Source organism: Enhydra lutris, unplaced genomic scaffold (genome assembly GCF_002288905.1).
Source record: "Enhydra lutris kenyoni isolate GAN:26980312 unplaced genomic scaffold, ASM228890v2 scaffoldscaffold4, whole genome shotgun sequence".
NCBI lineage: Eukaryota > Metazoa > Chordata > Mammalia > Carnivora > Mustelidae > Enhydra > Enhydra lutris.
This window is the reverse complement of record NW_019154088.1, coordinates 59,935,145-59,956,145: the sequence shown is the minus strand read 5'-3', so window position 1 is coordinate 59,956,145 and position 21,001 is coordinate 59,935,145. Positions and strand designations below refer to the sequence as shown.

General features: G+C 43.8%; 1 protein-coding gene across 1 annotated transcript in view; it reads right to left on the bottom strand.

Annotated features, from left to right (window-relative positions):
• The window catches only part of LOC111139993 (methylenetetrahydrofolate dehydrogenase, cyclohydrolase and formyltetrahydrofolate synthetase 1), a 54,642-nt gene that overhangs the window by 11,224 nt on the left and 22,417 nt on the right, over nt 1–21,001 (bottom strand). Inside the window, exons 5-21 of the mRNA XM_022492389.1 lie at nt 20,197–20,333; nt 19,957–20,057; nt 17,845–17,981; nt 16,873–16,984; nt 12,799–12,926; nt 12,127–12,224; nt 11,786–11,959; nt 11,026–11,162; nt 9,002–9,048; nt 8,292–8,399; nt 8,081–8,155; nt 6,084–6,186; nt 3,805–3,881; nt 3,034–3,174; nt 1,756–1,824; nt 1,351–1,462; nt 1,097–1,249 (exon numbers count right to left, since the gene is read on the bottom strand). Coding sequence (XP_022348097.1) covers nt 1,097–1,249; nt 1,351–1,462; nt 1,756–1,824; nt 3,034–3,174; nt 3,805–3,881; nt 6,084–6,186; nt 8,081–8,155; nt 8,292–8,399; nt 9,002–9,048; nt 11,026–11,162; nt 11,786–11,959; nt 12,127–12,224; nt 12,799–12,926; nt 16,873–16,984; nt 17,845–17,981; nt 19,957–20,057; nt 20,197–20,333 — 1,909 coding nt within the window. The remainder of the gene's footprint in view (nt 1–1,096; nt 1,250–1,350; nt 1,463–1,755; nt 1,825–3,033; nt 3,175–3,804; nt 3,882–6,083; nt 6,187–8,080; nt 8,156–8,291; nt 8,400–9,001; nt 9,049–11,025; nt 11,163–11,785; nt 11,960–12,126; nt 12,225–12,798; nt 12,927–16,872; nt 16,985–17,844; nt 17,982–19,956; nt 20,058–20,196; nt 20,334–21,001) is intronic.

Here is a 21,001-nt window from a genome sequence, read left to right as displayed (position 1 = left end):
TATATATATATATATATATAAAGAAATAAAATTTGGGAGGCATCTGGATGGCTCAATTAGTTGAGTGTCTGACTTTGGCTTGGCACCCTGGAAGCAAGCCTTGTGTCTGGCTCCATGCTCAGCAGGAAGCCTGCTTGTCCCTCTCCCTCTGCTCTTTCCGAGTTTGTGCTCTTGCTCTCTCAAATAATTAAAAATTACTAAAATATATATATAAATATATATAATTCTTTTTACTATTTAACTCAGCTTCAATTCCTAATACAGTAAATATCACAGATACAATCCACCGAGACAAAAGTTCTTGCAGGTCCTCAATAATTTTGAGAGTGTAAAGAAGTTCTGAGGCTAAAACACTTGAGAACTTCTATGTTAGTGTAGTGATCAGGGGTTTCCCTAAGAAACACTGATTTTAAGTGAAGGAGGTCTTATTTCTCAAGTTGCAAGACTGGCTTGTGGAATTTAGTAGGGCTAGGAATTTAATACTTTGTCAAGTAATTTCTGAAAAGTATCACTAAGTTTTCATGTGCAGGTGCTGAAAAAAGGTATTATAATAATAGGATAAAAAGTGCAATTTCTAACCAGTAGGAATTCAGGAAAACACAAGTTCAGGTCAGAGTTGAAGATAAACTAGTCCTGACCTAGTTTCTCTCCATTACCCCAAGGTCGTCCAGGGCATATCTACCTTTCTCCTTCTCCTCCCTCCCAGGCTGGGCTAGTCCCATCCAGCAAGCACCTTTCAAGAAGCGGCTGACCTCTGTCTCTGCTAAATGGTTCAGCTGCTGGCTGTCAATGTCACTATTTAGAGGGAAAAAGGCACTTACTTAAAAAGAACAGTCTGAACATAAAGCAGTTTTCTGTGCATCTGGCCAAGCACATGTCCTTGGTTTAGATATCAGATGGTTCCCTCAGAAAGACTGGCTGTGAAGCCAATTTCCATGATCGATAAGGTGGCCAGAACAAGAGCTGTGGAAACATCTCTTGCCTCTGGCACCCTATTAATCACGAGGACAAGAGCAGCTGAATGATGAAAGAGGGACAAGTCATCCCAACTTCCTTTTAGCCTTCAGAACACTGCTGAGAATCAGATTCTTTGAACTCTCAGTCCTCACCGTGGGGCCACCTCCATGCATCTTAAGAGCCCTGACCGTGGCCACAAGCACCACCACGTGAGGGCGGAGACCAGAATACCGGCACTTGATGTTAAAGAACTTTTCCATTCCAATGTCTGCTCCAAATCCTGCTTCAGTCACTGTAAGTGAGGAGAAAAGCAACTGTAAAAAGGCCATCCCAACTCCCTTGATGTTAAAATAAAACACCCAGTTTATTCACAGATTTTGCAAAAATACTCACCCACAAACCCTTCAGGGCCAACAAGCTTGAGGGCAATCCGGTCTGCAATGATGGAGGAATTCCCATGTGCGATGTTGGCAAATGGTCCAGCATGAACAAATACTGGAGTGCCCTGCAGAAACGAGATGGCATGGGCCACGCTGCCGATCCTGCTTCCAAATGCGATCACGTGGTCAAGGGTATGAAAGTTAGTTGGAATCCAAAAGACCAAGTCTTCCCGGAAGAAAAATACAAAGCCTCCTCTTTTGTATTTCAGGAACATCCCAAACACAACAGTGAGAAAGAACGCAAGGAAAGACATGAGCAGGCAGAGAATTCTCTGACCCCCCAAGAGAAGTGTGCTTTATAACCACACTGCTGTGACAGAGAAGACCGATTCGGGAAGGTGGGAGTTGCTCTGCTCACCTCTAATGTCTGCATGAGATTGGGCTTGATTGCATCCTTCATGAGCACTGTCAACGCACCACTCACCCCCTATAAAACAAAAGCAAGACACATTTCCCAGCAGCAAAAAACCCCAACCGTATGAACCAAAACTGAGCATTCTTAGATCTTCCCTCTTCAGCCATTTTGCACCAATCAGTACTTTCACCTAACTAGACCATCCATTGACTTATTTTTTTCTGGATATACTATGAGGTTGTCACTTATTTTTAGCAGGAAGAATACAAAGAATGAAAATGACATTCACATGTAATTTGTGGAAAAACATTTAACTCTGGAAACAAGCATCCCAATCAAGCACTGTTGCTGATTGATGAGGGAATCCATTTTAAACTAGTTTATAGCGCAGAAATGCCAGCTCTTAGAGAACTGAATTATTCATAACTTTGATGTCTGGGCAGAAGTGATTGAAAACCAAATTCAGGGTGTGTTTTCCAAAGCTGAAACTGAAGATGTACCTAGGAGTTCACTACACACTCTTACGTATCAGGTCCCTCTTTAAAGCCATCCAACCAGAGTTGAATGAACTGGTGACAAAGTAGGAAGATAAAGCCATGGATCCCACCTATGTTCACTTGCGGTGAGTTTCTAAGTTTCTGGTTTGGGTGTAAAAATTCAAAACGATTTCATTTCTTACACATATTGACTGTAAGAACAGGAAATTAGTATTTTCTCCCTTTTCTGAATTCAGCTGACAGACTGCTAATCACAGGCCAAAGTGGCTTTCAAAAAATTAACCTGTACGATGATCTCATTCTAAACCTCGTATTACCACACGGACAGTTCAGAAATAACCCTGAAGTGGAGAACTAGCCAGGAGGGCCATCCGAAAACTGGCAAAGAGCTGTTCCCAACATGGTTATTAGCATGGAGATGGTGAGCAATGAGCCTCGAGCAAAGACGCCAGGGAGGCCTGTCCCAGGGAGAGGCCAGGGTGTGACTCCAGCCTCATGGGCTAAGGACCTCACTGGGACATCTAAGGTTCTCTGCAAACTGAGGTCATACACACGCTTTCAGAGATACTCATAGGGTGAAGCTGTTGCTCAAACCATCTGAAACCCGTGGTCTGTTACTGCAGCACCTAATTACTCGCTATGAGGTACTTTTTGGAAATTTCGTAATTCCCTTGTAAGCAGCAAAATCACAGAGAATTCATCAGTAACTGCTGGGACACTCAAGCAATAGACGCAGAGGCATCACCAAGCCTCTATGTCCCCACAGAGACCCCCGGGTACCCACCAGATCTTCGGTACTGATGGGCTCCCCTTTCTTGCTGGATGCCACCACCATTCTGCTCAGTCTCTCTCTCATGTCTTCTAGCGAACTGGTGAGAGCCAGTACAGCCATGATTTCACTGGCCACAGAGATATCAAACTGGGCCTGTGGGCCGGGAAAAGACACAACAGGGAATACCACATGAAACCAAAAGAGTTGTAAAAGCAACACTTGTTTGCATCCGAGCCTTATTACATAAATAGCTTCAAAGGACAGGATGGCACAACAGTACCCAAAGAATTTAATGAAAATAACTCTCCAATAGCAAAAATCTGTCATCAGTGATTCCAAGACCTTGAGTCGCCCATTTTTAAAAATAAATGTTCCAGTAGCGCCAACAATCTCTGCTGAAGGAAGCTTATAATCCTCTGGTGATGGTTTCCCTAACACACAAGGAAACAACACAGAAGCTCTTACACTGAAGAGACACGTTGTAAATGGCCACAAAAAAAAAGAGAGGCAGTTTTAATCCATTTACGTGCAAGGATATTCACCGGGGGCTCACCACCTCCAGGAAAAAGTGCTGGGGGAAAAACACACAGGTGACACATGGGATTTATTGCAAAAGCTGTCAGGAGCGCTCAATGCCACACACCTACTCACTTCCATTTTAAAAGGGAAAAGGCAGAGCAGCACCTGGCGGTATCAATCGTACGAGAGAGGATGGAGGAGGACAGAAGCAGCAAGGATCTGCCTCACAGGAATAATTCATTTAGAGAGGAACAAGTAAGCTACCGTCCGTGTGTGCCCTTTCTCCGTTGGAGCCTGTCCGATGGTGATCTTTCTCAAGAATCTATCGTTGGTATCCAATACTGCAGCAGAAAGAGAAGATACAGAACAGTTTTTAGTAACAGGGCCATAAAGTTAAGGCCAGCCAGTCTTAAAACAAGTCCAACTTAACGACCGCCTGGTAACATTTGATTTCAGAGATGATGGCAAAGCTAGAATATGGGAGCAAGTTAAGAAATGATGCTCACATACCATAAATGAACAGGAGTTATTTTTAAAGAAGGCTATGTTTATTTATTTTTATTGTTTTAAAGAAGATCTTATTTTTAAGTCATCTCTAACCCCAACACGGGGCTCAAAATCATGACCCACGACCCATGATCAAAAGTCACATGCTCTACTGACCTGGGCCAGACAGATGCCCCCAAAGAAAGGTATTTTTAAGAAATGGGGAATGGCTTGGTTTTATTCTGTCTAGAGAATTCAAACCATCCAGGAGAAATCTAGCATCTATTTTAAAGCCCATCGCAGGTGAAAAGGAAAACAGAGCAGGCCAGTTTTTTAAAAGGCCAAGGTTATTGTTCTGTGGGATAACTCACTGACCTTACATCATCCTGAGAGACAAAAGAGCCATAAATGCAGGATAAGGCAAATACTTTCTGAAGCATGCTAGATTATCTGCTCTTCCCTTCAGCACTTAGAAGAAGTAATTTCCATTCTGATGACAGAGTATCCAGCCAACTGCATACTCTTAGAAAATGTGCCAAAGATCAACCACTAACTAATCTTCATTTCACCTTTCAGGAATAATCACTATTAACATTTTAGTGCATTCCCAATTTCACATTTTTTTGTAATGACATGCCAAACAATCATAAAACACAAAACGAACAACAACAAACCAGTTCGCACTTTAATGGGTCAAATGGGAGAGGCATTTTTAAAGTACTTGAAAAACATGGAAAATTGTTTCCACAGACTGCAATAATTAAAACCCCGAAAGCAGTATCTCACGCAGTGTCCTGTGTAGTGTGCATGCACGCGTGCACAAGCACTCACACACACACACATCCCACTTGATAAGCGAAGGATGTAATATGCTGTTGGAGCCTCTTCTTATTTTCAAAAACTAGGTCAAACTCTTTGTACTTAATTTCTCAAGATAAAGTAGCCAGTCAGTAGGTGTGAACCATTTTTTCCTTTGTTTCCTTCTACTTTTCTAGAAAGCATGACTTAGACATAAAGCAAAGGGAAAGTGAAAATGTACCATCTGTCTAAAGCTACTGAAGCACAGGAAGAAAAAAATATCAGGGTGGTTTTTGATATTAAGGGAGTCATCTCTAAAATGCCATTAGCAGGATGCCTGGGTGGCTCAGTCGGTTAAGTGTCTGCCTTCGGCTCAGGTCATGATCCCAGAATCCTGGGATGGAGCCCCACATCGGGCTCCCTGCTCAGCAGAGTCTGCTTCTCCCTCTCCCTCTGTTTGTGCTCGCTATCTCGCTCTCTCTGTCAAATAAATAAATAAATAAAATCTTAAAAAAAATTTAAAAATGCCATTAGCTAGCAATAGTTACTGAGCCAATGAAAATCATAGAAACAGTCAATAAATTTGCCATTAGGTACATTCTGCATGACTGGACAAAAATTCCTTCTCAGCAGTGACCCAGGGCAGAGAGATGCCCTGTTGGTACCAAAGAAAATGCTAAGCCATGTGGATGGCACGCAGAGAATCATCACATAGCAGTGAAGCCACGCAACTCACTCACTGAACTGCCAACTGTTTAAACCTTGAAGGCTACCTACTTCGTTACAGGAGTTTAATAAAATGATGTAAAAATGAGTAGGCAAGCTAGAGAGCGACAAGAAAAAGCAAGTCACTTTATGCCAGATAAGAGTTCTGAGAGAAAAGAGCAACATGATTCAAGAAGTGATAAAACATAATTTCTCTACTTCATGACACCGAAACTTTTCGCATAAAATGAAACTTGCAAAATGTTATTTCTGGTGTAGGCATGAACTTCCTTGAAACCACCCTCACTCCAATCAACACTGAAAAGCCAGCAAAATGTCCAACGAACCCAATGAAAGGAGGTTTGATTACAGCTAATAAGGAAAAAGACTGATGGGGGTGGCCAAAAAAACAAATGGGTCACCATCTTGGTCATGCCTTAACTGTGAAAACACCAACACCCGAGCTCCTGGACCTCACACTTGAATAACCCACGTGGGCAGCGTGGGGTGTGCAAACAATGGAAGCAAATGGGGCATCTATACTGCACGGGTACCTCTTTGCCAAGTTATGGTTTCTGGGTCAATGTCCAATCTTGCAAATCTGTTTATCTCGTCATCGGTCAGCGTGGTAGGGTCGGTTTTTTCGATGCCTAGTCTCTGAAGAGGCAGGAAAATCACAACATGAAATAAGACAAAACAAATAAAAGCATGATAATTTTTTTGAAAGGGTTTTTTTTTTTTTTTTTTTTTTTTTTGAGGTGGGGAGAGGGGCAGAGGGTAAGGGAGAAAGAGAAACCCAAGCCCACTGAGCACAGAGCCCGACGGAGGCCTTGATCTCACAACCCTGAGATCACGACTGGAGCCGAAACCAAGACTGAGATACTTAACCAAATGAACTACCCAAGCATGTAAATTTTTTAAAAATGTATTTTCTATCTCCAGATGGGGTGCCTTCTAGGAAATACAGACTGTGTTGGAGTCAGAAGGGAAAACTATAATACCTCCGGCTGCAGTTTTATTTCCTCCTCACACGCAGACAAAGGTATTATTAACATGTTTATTCCTCTGACCACCAGAAGCACTTCCCTAAACCAGCCCTAAATAAGCATAACGACCGACAAGTGGTCACCAAACCCAAACATCCTGGAAGGAAAAAGCAAAATGCAAGGCTTTTTCAATCAGACAACTGAGAAGCCTAATTCAAACGAAATAGGAGGAAAGGCAAAAATCGATGTAAATCACTTTTCCAGGCTTTTTAATATACACTACGTTTTCACTGTCTTCTGACTGTTCCAAAAGGCACAACAGAGGTTTGTCTCTTCTTCCTCACAGACTTGGAAATTTTATTTACTTACAGTGTATATGCAGGTCACATCCTGAAATGGAAAGTGCCTATAAAATGTATTTTTTTTTCCTAAAGTGTGGTAGATCTGAGTGGGCTCCAGCAAGTCCTGTTCTTCCCACAGTTCCTTTTTATACTGTGAGGACTTTGTTTTAAAATCTCAGATGTGTTTTCAGAGCCCTCATTGGCTCATCAAACTGGTCTCACCGGCCTAGTACAGGATGTTGTTTAGAGAGTTAGCAAAACTCTCAGTCGCTAGGCTGAGAGTCCGCCGTTGACCGCACACCCTGACTGAGCGTATGGGGCAAGACGGGGAGAGCTCAGAGGATGCCTGGGGACCCAGGAAAGGTTCTAGTTCCAACCTGGAGTGGGGTACTGTGGCCCCGGGCAAGTCCCTTGATTTCAAATCCTAGAGTTTTTTAAAGGGTCAGACAGGTTTAAAAGCAGACAGATTTAGTCCAGTACCTCCCCACATCTGACAGAAAGTTCCATCATCAAAGGTGAGATTAGAAGTTGCCTGCTCTGGCACCTGGGTGGCTCAGTGGGTTAAGCGTCTGCCTTCGGCTCAGGTCATGATCCCAGGGTCCTGGGATGGAGCCCCTGCACGAGGCTCCCTGCTCAGCAGGGAGTCTGTTTCTCCATCTGCCCCTTCCCCTGTTCATGCACTTGCTCATGAACTCTATCTCACAAAAATAAATAAAATCTTCTAAATAATAATAATAAATAAAAAAAATTCATGTTTTTGTATAAACCCAATTTCACATTTCTCTTGGATAAATACCTAGGCATAGGATTTCTGGGTCATATGGTACAGTGTATGTTTGATGACTATATATTTGTAACAAATTCAAATAAACTATGGAAGTAACTGTTCTTACTTAAGATCCCACTGCTGGGAAGAGCAGGTACTCAAACTCCAGGATGCTGGCAACTGTACTCCTATCCACGCTATAAAGGATATATCAGTCTTCATCCTAACGGAGGGCAGGCTGTCGGCGCTCTCCTTATTCCAGGACTAAACACTTATAATTTATAGATGAATGAGAACCTCTACCATCAATCTTTGCTAGGTGTATCATGACCAGAAGACTATGATTATAGATGTAACTTGATCCAAAATAGATTACCCCAAGGAGATTTTCATTTCCTTATCTTTTATCAATCATCCAATTTCATACAAGATCAAAAACGAAGAAGGGAAAATCTTACCTGTAACCTTCGGATCTGAATATCAGAGAACTTTCTCACTCCATTTACTGAAGGCACCAAACGATTGAAGAGAGCCTTAAAGAAAGGGAGGAAAAGGGCTTCTCAATGAGAGGAAATGCCTTTCTACCTGCAACACCAGCCCCCGAGGGGCCAACATTAATTCGGGTGCTTTAACCCTTTCAAAAGTGTCCCTGAGGCCCCAGCAGCCTACCTTGTCTGTCTGCGTCTGTTCATGGAACATCCGGGCATCGATGGCCGCGGCGACAAGGTTATTCGCGGCAGTGATGGCGTGGATGTCACCGGTGAGGTGGAGATTAAACTGTAACAGAGGCCACATCAGGCTTTCAACTTCTCTGCATCTTTCCAGCCATCAGCATTTTGCAACCCAATCAATCCCCACGTTAGAAGCCCACGGAAAACTGATGGCAACAGAGCTGGTGAACAAACATCCAACACAAATAGCTCCTGAAGACATAAATTACAGACTCTCTCTCCTCAGGAGAAAGTGGTGTTTTCCTTAAGGGACACGTCCCATAACCACAAATGCCACAGCACCAGCATCAACAGCAACCCTGGCCTACTGAGGACAGGCTCATGCCCTTTCAACTGTGAGCAGAAGGTTCCCATTTCTGTAGTTACCACCCTGAATTCGCCCTGCGTTGGTTCTTCCCACTCTCACGCTGCATTTGATCTCTCACTGAAAATTATTGTTCCCACTGAAAGCCAGACCTTGAAGTCCCTGCCATGTCAAAAAACCAAGCTGTCTCACAAGTCTGCACATTAAGATGTTTTCCCCTTGAGAGTTACTTCTGATGAGAAACCAGTCATCTGTCCACTGAGAGCTCTACAGAAGAAGGTTAATCTCTGGAAGGAAAAACTATCTTAAAGGGTCCGATTCAAACCAAATTCCAGACACTTTACCTCTTCCATGGGAATGACCTGGGAGTAGCCTCCTCCTGCAGCGCCACCTACAGGACAGGTCAAGGGTGAGGACTAGTGTTAAGTGTGCTTCGGCCACAAATTAAATCCAATCAAAGCAAATTGGTTTCTGTCACTGCTCTGCTTATCATGTATTTATTTCTTTCAACCACTTGGACTGCTTTGAGCCAGGGTCTTTTAGTTTTCTTTGACCAGGTTAAAACACTTGATCCTGTTCACACAGGATAGTCTCTGTTGAAATTTGAGTCTAAATGACAAAACCATGAACACATACATACCTACTCATTATCTTTAGAAACAGATTCCCCACGATTCATAACATTTGTTGAACGACCCAGCCTACAGTTACATAAAGGCAACCCTGTTCAATTTCCTACTCTCATAAATGCTACCCTGGCATTTTTAAAAAAGGAATGTTTAAAATATACACACCAAACACAAACACAGAGACTGCAATTCTTCCTAAACAGGAGACATATGATAGAAAGCAGCTTAACTGCTACCTTTTGCTGGACTGTTTGGATTATTAACAGAAGACCAGACAAAAATGTTCTGGTTGGGGCACCTGGGTGGCTCAGTGGGTTAAAGCCTCTGCCTTCAGCTCAGGTCATGATCTCAGGGGCCTGGGATCGAGCCCCGCATCAGGATCTCTGCTCAGGGCGGGGAGCCTGCTTCCCTTCCTCTCTCTCTGCCTGCCTCTCTGCCTACTTGTGATCTCCGTCTGTCAAATAAATAAATAAAATCTTAAAAAAAAATGTTCTGGTTATGAGGCTATCAGTATGATAAAATGTCAATGTGGGGTTTTTTGTGAGGCAGAGACCCTGCAATAAAAATGGGACAATTCATGATGACAGGAAAAGCAGAATGCTGGGTTCAATAAGCAGAATGAGTGAAAGGTTCATTCTGAAGTTGAAAGAGGGTTGTTAAGCTCAAAAGCAGAGCTAAGTCAGTATGTGTATAAAATATATTAATATAGGCAGAAGAAGGGCAAAGGTGTTTGCTGTGTAGTAATCACTAGAACAAACGGAACATGTGATACTCTCACCAAACAAATGAGAAAGCTAACTCTAAAAACTGGTAATTAATAAAAATAATCTTAATTAAAAGGGCATACTGGCAGTACCTCAGCTATCAAAAACTAAAAGTGAAGAATGTTTAGTGATGTCATGGCCTTATGTAATCAGAAGAAACCCTGTGGGGCGCTTGGGGGGCTCAGTCACTTAAGCGTCTATCTCTGGCTCAGGTCATGAGCTCAGGGTCCTGGGATCGAGCCCCACCGCAGGTTGCCGGCTTAGCGGGGAGTCCACTTCTCCTTCTCCCTCTGCCCCTCCCCCTGCTTGTGCTCTGTCTCCGTCTCTCTCTCAGATAAATAAATGAATAAATAAATAAATAAATAAATCTTTAAAAAAAATAAGAGGGAGAAGAAACACTGTGCTGGCCATACTGGGAAAGCTCTTGAAATAGACATGACACTCACTCTGGCTCTTAATCAGAGTGCCTTTGACTAAGTTACCTCGGAAGTCCCAGTTGCTGCTACTGAGAAAATGGTGATACCAGTAATAATCGCATATTAGAAGATAATATAAAATCCACAAACTGCTTAGCACAAAACATGGCACAAAGCCTATACTCAATAAGGGTAGGTTTTTCTTATTCCCAAAAGGGAAAAACATCTGTAGCATTTATCTTTGTCTCTATAAAGTCAGCATGATGAGCAGTATGATGAGCTATGATTACCTTTATTGTTACTGTGACAGTTGACTCTTAGTCATATAAAATCACCCCTAGCTATATCGTAACCCCCACCAGGGAACCCCTGTGCAGAGTCAAATACTGACAGCAAGAGCTGGGATGATTGTGACCGGCGGAGGGGGGTGTGTGTGTCAGGACATTCCTGATGTCTAAATGAGTGAAGGCTCCACAGGCACTCATGGGTCAAGTGGGCCAGGGAGGATGGAAGCAGAAGCAGTGCCCTCTGGCCACCCAAAGTCTAGTCCTAGTAATACCTTTTATTCCAAAGGTGGGGCCCTGAGAAGGCTGTCGCACACATGCAAAGACGTTCTGAGACAGATGGGCGCCAAGGGCTTGCACCAGCCCAATGGTGGTCGTGCTCTTCCCTTCTCCCAGGGGCGTTGGGGTGATCCTTCAAGATGAAAGCAAGAGAGGAAAATTAAATTAATATGAATTAAATTTATGCGAATCACTAAGTCAGACCTAACAAATCCTAGAGAATGACTCTTAATCTGAATGGTAACAAAGACGAAAGACCCGAAAAGAATCTTTCCCAAGAGTCTTAGCTGAAGTTTCCGGAACATGGTAATTTTTAAAATGATTGATGTATTTGAGCTCTTTTCACTGTGAGCAGGAAATACATTTTATCTTGTAGAGAAGCACTGCTTTAACTTTAATATCTCAATTTAATCTCAAAAACTAGTTTTTGTATGTACCTCAGCCAAACAATAAAAATAAATGCTCAATACATCTAATGAATTAATGAATTTGGGGTTTTAAAAAAAAAGCTTTTAAAACTCAACTCTTTCACCTACTAGATGGATAACCCTGACAAATGTTCTCTTCTCCAAAGGGCTATAACCTACTCTGAATTACCTCACAGGGATGCTATAAGAATCGATTAAGACTGAACACACGTGAAAATGCTAAAACCAAGCGAAACAAAGCTTGACACACATATGGTGAGAGCAAATGTAACCTTCGTTAATGACAATCAGGATGATGGCTCGATGAACGAAGGAAGAACGTCCCTACCCAGTCACCACCACGTATTTCCCGTCAGGTTGGTGCTTCAGGCGCTCCAGTGCGGACAGCAGAACCTTGGCCTTTGTCTCACCGTACAATTCGACCTCCTCAGACAGCAGACCAATTTCCCGAGCAAGGCTGCCAATGGGCTTCGGCTTGCAAGATCTTGATATGTCAATGTCACTTAAAAGAAATACAGGAAAAAAAAATACAGAAAACATGTATCAATCTTTAACTCACTGAATTTAATCAATCCCCTCCTAGGAACACTCCTCCCGACCCCTGACGCTGCTTATCAGCTAAACACAGATAATCCACAAAGTTTTAAACCAGCAAAATTTTATTTTTACCTTGGAACAGGAACCTTGAGGTTAAGGTTGTTATACTGAATCCTCCACTTTCCTGGCTTAAATTTCTTCAAGAAACGCTCTGCACTCTCTACCGTGCTCTAAACGAAATGTCACAAATGGAACTTAAAAGAAGTGATTATTTTAACCTCCACCTCAATCCCAAGTCCCAGGTCATTCCAGTTTAACCACAAAATGAACGGCTTTATGATCCACCTATAAACGTGCTTCAACCCTAAGCAAGAACCTACAAGCATGTACGGTGCCCTGGGCTGCCGGCCTCACGCCCCCACAGCTAATGTGCGTATTAAGGGCAAGCAAGACAAACATTTTCTGAGGTTCTTCTACTCCCAAGTAAATTCGTGTTGTGCCATCCTTACCTTCCTCTATTAATATGACAGCTTCCCTATCTCTGTTCTAAGAGTCCCTTTTCTTTCCCCTTCGATAGATTTGCATCCTTACTTCTGATTAAGTTTCTACTTGGGGAAAAAAACAGTAACTTGAATTCCGTCAGCTTTTTAAAACTATTACAGAAACTTTTTTTATGGAGGTCTGACTGGCCTATAACGTTAGTTTCAGGTATACAACACGACAATTCACTATCTGTATATACTGCGAAATGATACCATGGTGAGTCCAATTACCCTCAGTAGAGAAACTTTAACTCACACGCACCTGCATCAGCATTGCCACGGTCATGGGCCCCACGCCGCCAGGAACCGGAGTGATGAAACCTGCCCTCTCTTTGGCCTCTTTGTAGGCCACATCACCCACCACTTTTTTCCCATTTGGTTTTGTATCATCTAGTCAAGGGGGGGAAAAAAATCAAAGCAAGGTCTCAGAATTGTAAATTCTGGTGTTTATTTCCAAGTTAAGTGATCAATTATCATAGCTTGTGCCAAAAACTGAGTAGAGTTCAGGGTGTGTAGTCCCATCAGGGCTCAAGCACCTATTCGACTTCAAAGCGATAAGATGACAGGTGTTCGTTATTTTTGAGGTAGAAACTCATTTTACCTGCAAAAATTCACAAGGTGCTTAAGTGGTTTTTCAGGACCAGGAGAATCCTTTTGCAGTCAGGTGGCAAATAAAATACCAAGTGTTTTTTATTCTTAAAACCAACTACCCAGTATATAATGAGCGCCTTTTAAAATGTTAATTTGCCGAGGCCTACAAAGGAATTTTTTGGGTGCACAAAGCTCCAACTATGCCACAGCTGCCAGATACCGTTTCTACAGCAACTGTCAGCATTTTGTAAGCCCCATGCGTGAGCTGGAGGAACAATTCAACATCCAATTCCAAAGACAAGCAGCTACTTAAATGTATGCAAAAGGCAAAGAATATAATTACACTTCCCTTAAAAGGATACAAGAACAACTACAAATCTTACCAGCAGAGAATAGCTATTCAAGAGAACAAAACCCAGTGATGCATCACTGCTCACTCAAAGTACATCCTACACTTGGCTTCAGGGCACTTCCGGGAGGCGCTGGGGGACAGGACCAGCCTTCAGCTCTAAGGCTCCCCAGGCAGGATCTCGGAGGATCTTAGCCATTTCACCACTTGTCTTTGAGCGGATCCCCTCAAGTGAGAGAGCCAACATTAGGGATGGCCAAAGAGTCAGACTCAAGAGACTGAAGTTCTAGAATCAGCTCTTCTACTAACTGCCAGTCCTCAGCCCCTGGGAGCTCCTTACTGATCGGAAGCCCAAAGACGACAAGAAGGACTCACACTACCTATTTCCCAAGCTTGCAAAGAATCAAGTGAAAGATCGTGTGGATGTGTGAAATTGGAAAAGCATTCTCTAAACATAAAGGTTTCTCTTCTCATCCTAGAGACAGAAGATATTTTCTAAATGTACTTTAAGGAGCTAACAAATACAGCTCCTTGGGGTAGTGTCAGGTTTCTGGAAGCAGAACACTTCCTCTCAGAACCCCAGAGTTGCTTTGAAACACCGAGGAGCTATGGCTAAGGGTCTGCCCTTCGTACAGGTCTCAAGAGGCTAACACAGACATGAGCTTAAAATACGTTGTACCCCTCTGTATTTGTGGTAGTGATTTTAGTATCTCCACATATAGGAGACATATCAGTTACCACACAACTAACTGCCGCACGAAGGGGGCTGTTTTGCTCCTTAAACAAACACCATCATGGTCGACTGGAATGCCCGCTGGTAGGTGTCCAGTGTTTCATGTCAAGTATGATGTCGTCAGCAGAAAAAGCGACCATTCTCAATCTAGATGTATGGCTTCAGTAACCAACCAACATTCTGATTATCTAGCCCAGCCCTAGCCCAGCCCCAGAATTCCCCTTTCATGGGAATTCCAGCTACAGAGTCCCATCACTGAGTTACAGACCAGTGGGTGCACTAGAAGAACCAACAATTCTTTTTTGCAAGTGCTTTTTTAAGGCACCATGTTCTGTAACTCGACCACATCTTGACTCATATTAAATTTGATTATTTAAATCATTCGCCTGGTCCCCTCATGGATAACATCCTAAGTCATTTACCAGATTAAGAATGAATTAAAGGGGTGCCTGGGTGGCTCAGTGGGTTAAAGCCTCTGCCTTCAGCTCAGGTCATGATTCCCAGGGTCATGGGATCGAGCCCCACATCGGGCTCTCTGCTCCGCAGGGAGCCTGCTTCCCCCTCTCTCTCTGCCGGCCTCTCCGCCTACTTGTTATCTCTGTCTGTCAAATAAATAAATAAAATCTTAAAAAAAAAAAAAAAAAAAGAATGAATTAAAGTATATATTCTTTTTTTCCAAGGGAAAAAAAAAAGGAATACTTTTAAGATTCAAGTGCAAAGCAGAAGTACTGGCCAGAGAAACACGTCAAAGTGTTCTTCCTACTTGGCTTACTAAAGACAACTGGAGAAGGAGATGATAATATCCAGCCTTATCAAAAGTTACTTGTTTATATACCTCTACAGCTGACCAGATATTGATTAGGTCTTATTTATATTTCACCATCTATGTGAAGAATAAATGTGAACAGGACGGTGAGTTTAATGTTTAAGTGAACATTTTATACCTCTCTGTAAGACTCAAGGTTCCCAACCAGGCTTTTTTCTTCTCTCCCTCAAATCTAGTCGAAAAACAAACAAACAAACAAACAAACAAAAAAACCCAAAAAACAAAAACCAAAAAAACCAAAAAACCAAAAGCAGAAATATGATACAGAAGATACAGGTTTTAAACAGAATGAGCCTGAATGTCGTATCACAAGTACTCAAAGTAAGGAGTTGTAGGAGAGCAATTTCTTTATCACCCATTAGATAATTACACTATAAGAAAATGAGTGATCAATTATGAGCTACTGTCTTAAAAGCATGGTAGAAAGAGTGGGAGGGAGGTTAAAACTGCTGAAGGCTGGACAGTGACTAGTGTCCCTGGCAGCTTAGTGTCTATGCTCCAAGTCTCAGACAGGAAGGGAGAAAAAACACTCTTCTAGCTCTAAGTCCTTTGACAATTCAACAGGTGTTGAGTGCCGGCACTTAGAAGGCAGAAAGCCAGACCAGCTGGAGCAGAGACCATGCCCCCCGGGGGGGGACCACACATGATGCCCCCCCCCCCCCCCGCCCGCAATGAAAGAGACACCCAGTTCTCCAGGAAGGAAGGGAGGGAGAGCAGGAGATTATTCCTTACTGAAGGGAAATCAGACCAGGTTTAGAAAGAAGAAGGGGCATTCTGGGCAGAGAGGTGGGAAGAGAGGGGTTAAAATTGAAGATCAAAGTCAGGCTTTATCTGATCACGGAGCCCACGTGGCACCTGATGCACAGAAACGGTTGTCTGATTGAAGACTCTTTTCTCGAATCTGCGAGGCACGTATATAAGGATTCACTGTATCAGCCTGTGAAATTTTATGTTTGAGAATTTCACGATGAAGCAACAGCCTACTGCACGGAGGACTCGGGTGTAGACGCTGCCAAGGACAAACAAGGCATGTGCAGAGAAGGGCACGGGGTCCGCTTTACAACCATTCAAGACAGGGGTTCACCAAGTGGTGTGAGAACAAAGGCCCAGAGGCAGCTGCAGCTAGTGTGGGCTAAGCAGTTTGACAAGCGGCGTGGGAGGAAGACGCTCCACATGCAGACCCACGAACACGGCAAGAACATGCAGATGGCTGTGAGTGGGAGTCAGCAGGTGGCAGGAGATCAATAAGTGATTCGCAGCCACGCATCCACCTGAGAGGGCAGCACTCCCTGGGGACATCAGTGACAGAAGAAAGGAAAAACCTTCTGGTATTTAAAAACTGATCAGATTATAGGGACTGATTGGGAGGCAAGGACAGTGGGCCAGCTTGACTGTCGCTGCCTAGAAGAGCCTGGGTCCAACGTCTTCATTGTAATGCCCTCCTAGAAGACTCTTGGTGAAGTGAGCCCCTCTCCTGGAATTACACAGCACCCCGTAAAGACACTATATCTTAAATACATTCATCTTTTGTTAAAAATAAAGGGGGATCTGTACACGAAGGGTGAGTGAGATCTGCCCCTCCCACCCTCTCCTCCGACAAAGTCACTCTGGGAAAGGCACAGCACAGTGGCTAAAATCCTGAGCTCTGCTGTCCTGCTGGCCACAATGCTATCTACCAACTATCTGCACCACGGGCAGGACACCTGCTCTGAGCCTGAGCTCTTCACGCCAGAAATGGAACAAGGGGTTCTCCCCATAGGCTTCATTCAATGACCCAGATGTTGCTTTCCGCCCACCCCACCCTCAGAAACGACCTTCATTCTCCAGCAGCACTCACCGGGGACATAATTGATCCCGCAGTCAATGACTATTGCCCCAGGTTTGATCCACTCCCCTTTGACCATTTCCGGCTGACCAGTTGCAACCACCAGGATGTCGCCTTTATTTACCTAGGGAAAGAAGGTTTTGACTTCAGAAATTACATGGTGGAACAATAAAACCAAAACCAAAAACAACAATCTGGAAGTGGAGCAGACTAAGCTTTGCATGACACTGTTCACCGTCACCAGCTGCTCTACGCAGGCCGCACACCATCTCTGCCGGCCCTTCATGGGCGGTGCTTGTTCCCACACATGACGAAATGCTCCCCGGTACTAGACATCTTCCTGAGTGGGGAATGTGATGAAAACATGCAGGGCCAGGAGGGGAATGGGCTCGGAGCCGGAGGCCTGGCTCTGAATTACATGATGCTGGGAGGGCTCCCTCTCCTACGGGGTACCGGGACCAGCACCTCACACAGAACGCCGCTTGGGGAGAATTAAAAGAGAAGGTGCGCTATCAACACAGACAGGTACAGGTGAGGATTCCTGGGCTTAGGAATCCAATGCAGGGTCAAGAACAAGATGCGACGGATGTCACAGGACCGCTGTCCACAGGCCTCTCTGGAGCACCTCCGCCTGAGTTCACCACTCTGTTGCACACCTGCGATCTGGCTGCTGGGCTCCACCCCCGTTTCTATATTGCTCATCCCTATCAACCACCATGCAGGCTGCTACAAAAACAGTATGATCAGAACACCAGCTACATGACGGGCAGGTCTTGTAACTGGAATTTGTTTCTTTGTCATGTAAGATGAGACAAGAAACCAGAAAATGGCCACAGGGGTTCAGTGAAATACTGAATGAGGTAAAGGACATGGTAGTGTTTGGCACTTAAATGTCAGCTGTTTCCATCAAGTAAGAAGACCTACCACACACGTGCGCATGCACACACACACACACACTCTCCCACGGCTCTCTGGCCCCCTGACCTCTTCGCCTAGATCGGCAGTCTTGGAGTGGCAGGTGGTCACCGTGGCATGGTTCCACAGAAGCAAGTCATGCATGGGAGCACCGACTATCTTACTACGCCCGACCACCACCGCGTGCCTTCCAGCGATCTGCACCCCTGAAAGAAGACCAGGCTGAGTCAGAGCATTGGCAGAAACTGCCCTCTTCACATGCCACTTAAATGGGAAAACGCAGAACAAGCGCACAAAAATGGGCTCTTAGCATCAAACAGAAATCTTCCTAAAAACATCCCTTCCTTGGCAATAATACTCTCAACTCTAGGATTTCAATGACGAGTTGGGACTTGTACTGTGTCCTTCTTGCTTGCTGTGGGTTTTCGGGAGCAGCCGAAGCCAAGATCCATTCATTGAGTCATAGGGAGTGGGAAGAAAACCTACACTCAAAGTAAAAAGAAATCCTGACATACGGCTAAACGGCCATATGGAAGAAGACAGTAGATTTACGTGGGAAAAATAGTTATAACAAATAGGGGGCATGTGATGGGCTGGAGGGAAGCAAAGGCAATTAGATGAGGATCAGTAAGTCTTTCCAGCTCTGCTAAGTTTATTTATGCTGTTCCTCATCCACATTTCTCCTTTGGCATAGGGCCTGAGCCACAGGGCTATTTGCAGGGAAGTGATAAAGGGGAACTTTAAATGTAGCAGAAAGATTTCTTTTGTTTACTCAGCATCCATTCTTCGGGCACTATCACAATATCCTTGTCAGGACTGACATATTCTATTTAAGAGATGGTTTGGGTGCTCACCCACATTTCTGCCCCTGATCTATGAGGCACTAGGCTGGAACTTCTCTGGGCCATCAAGGAGAGCCCAAGGAGCCACCACACAGAAGCAAGCAGGGGTAAGATCCTGAAGGCCTGAGCCCCTTTACCCAGTCCAGTTGAAGTGAACTCTTGCTTAAGGCGGGTTGTGTTTATTTTATTTTTATTTTTTAAAGATTTATTTATTCATGTGTGTGAGAGAGAGAGAGAGAGAGCATGAGCAGGGGGAGGGACAAAGGGAGAGGGAGAAAATCCCAAGCAGACCCCACGCTGAGCACAGAGCCCAACACAGTGCTTGAACCATGACCCTGAGCCCATGAGCCAAGCAGAAACCAAGAGTTGGACACTCAACTGCCTGAGCCACCCAGGCACCCCAAGGTGGGTTGTGTTTAAACTGTGCTTCTTGTATAACATTAATTTATTTTAAAAAGGTAAGCTTCTACATAATGTTAACATGATGAACGCCTAGAAGTAAAGCCCTTAAAGTGTGAAGTGTTTAAAAGGTACCTTACTCTACACGTCTTAGGATTCAGCAAAGAACTTGAAGCTGCATTAGGGGAAACAGCTTCACTATTAATAAAAGTGGGAAGCCTACAGCTGCTGTGGCTCAGGAGATTTGTTTCTATCAAGTTGTAATACAGTTTGCTAAATATGCTGGAGTATAAATTTAGTTGTAGGACTAAACGGTAATAACTGTCCCCAGGCTTATAGCCTGACCTTTTCTTCCAACCACAGGAAACTTTCATTTACATTGGCCAACACTTTCCACTTAAAACTTCTGATCCACTTCCTTTAAATAGGACACATTTCCTTGTAAAAAATAACCTCTGCAAAAAGTGTTCATGATGAAATTAAAATACCAAGATGTTGACTAGGTAATGGGGTAGCATGGCCAACTGTTCAAGAGATCTGTTTCCAGCCATCTGTCGAGTCCTCAAACTATTATGAAGACTCAGGGCCCACTTGGGGGGTTGGGACTTATCCTTTTGTCTGAATCCTTATTATTCGATGTTATTTTTTCATAAAAAATAAATTTCTTTGAACTCAAATAACCCTGAGTTCAAATCTTGCCTCTGCTACCTATTGGACAAATCATGCATCTCTCTGAGACTGTTTTCTCAAGCTGTTGAGCAGTAATAGTACCTAGTTCATAGAGCTGTTGAGAAAATTGAGAATTTAGGTAAAGCTCCCAATTGACAGGTCCTTGACCCAATCAAGTCCCTTTATTTAGGGCCCACAGGGTACCTCCTCCTTGCCTCCATGTGTCAAGACCAAGCCCAAGAAATGGTGCTTTGTTTTCATTCGTCTTTACCTGTCTCCTTGATGAGTTCCAAGCATCCTTTAGGCGTACAAGGGATGAAACAGTCATTTAGGTCACCTCTAGCAAGTTTTCCAGCACTGATGCTAGTTAACCTAAGTCAATGAAAGCAATGAAGGGGGAAAAGAAAGTAAGTAGATGTCTCTGCTTTTTAGATGCACATATGGTTTGTTCCCAAAACTGAAATATAATTGGAATTGTGCAACATGACATGGAGAGCCAAGGCTCACTCACCCATCCACATCCTTTTCAGGTACAATCGCATTGACCACCACTTCAGTGTTAATGGGGTTCTCTGAATCTAAAGGCAGCTGCACTATGAAACCATGTACAGTGAGGTCTTCATTCAGTGACATAACGTACTTCAACACCTAAAAGTAGTACCGCACACCATTTGTATGTTAGAAACCAAAAAGAGGGAGAAACGCTTTTCAGTCACTCCATCTTCCCCCAGGAAGCTCCCCTTGAACCCGAGAGCAACTCTAACACCAGATGTAATCTTCAGGGTCTGGTAAGAAATTCATCAAAAGAGCTAATAAGAACTTCAACAGTAATACCCATGTTACTCACGCCAATCAGGAGTTCTGTGAAGACAGGAATGTTCCATCACGCACATTTACCATACAGTAGTGGTGAAGGAATACTTGAAATGTGGCTAGCACAACCAAGGAACTGAATTCTACACTGCATTTCATTTTAATGACATGGCCCCCGGGGGCTAGCAGCTACCCCACTGGACGGCACAGATGTAGGACATTTTCATGACCTCAGAAAGTTCTTTTCCTCACCTGCTCCTTCACTGTTACTCCCTCCACCCTCCGGAAACCACAGTTCCAACTTTAATCGCTGATGATCTGTTCAGCCTATTCTTTTTTTTTTTTTTTTTTAAGATTTTATTTATTTGTCAGAGAGAGAGGGAGAGAGAGCGAGCACAGGCAGACAGAATGGCAGGCAGAGGCAGAGGGAGAAGCGGGCTCCCCACCGAGCAAGGAGCCCGATGTGGGACTCGATCCCAGGACACTGGGATCATGACCTGAGT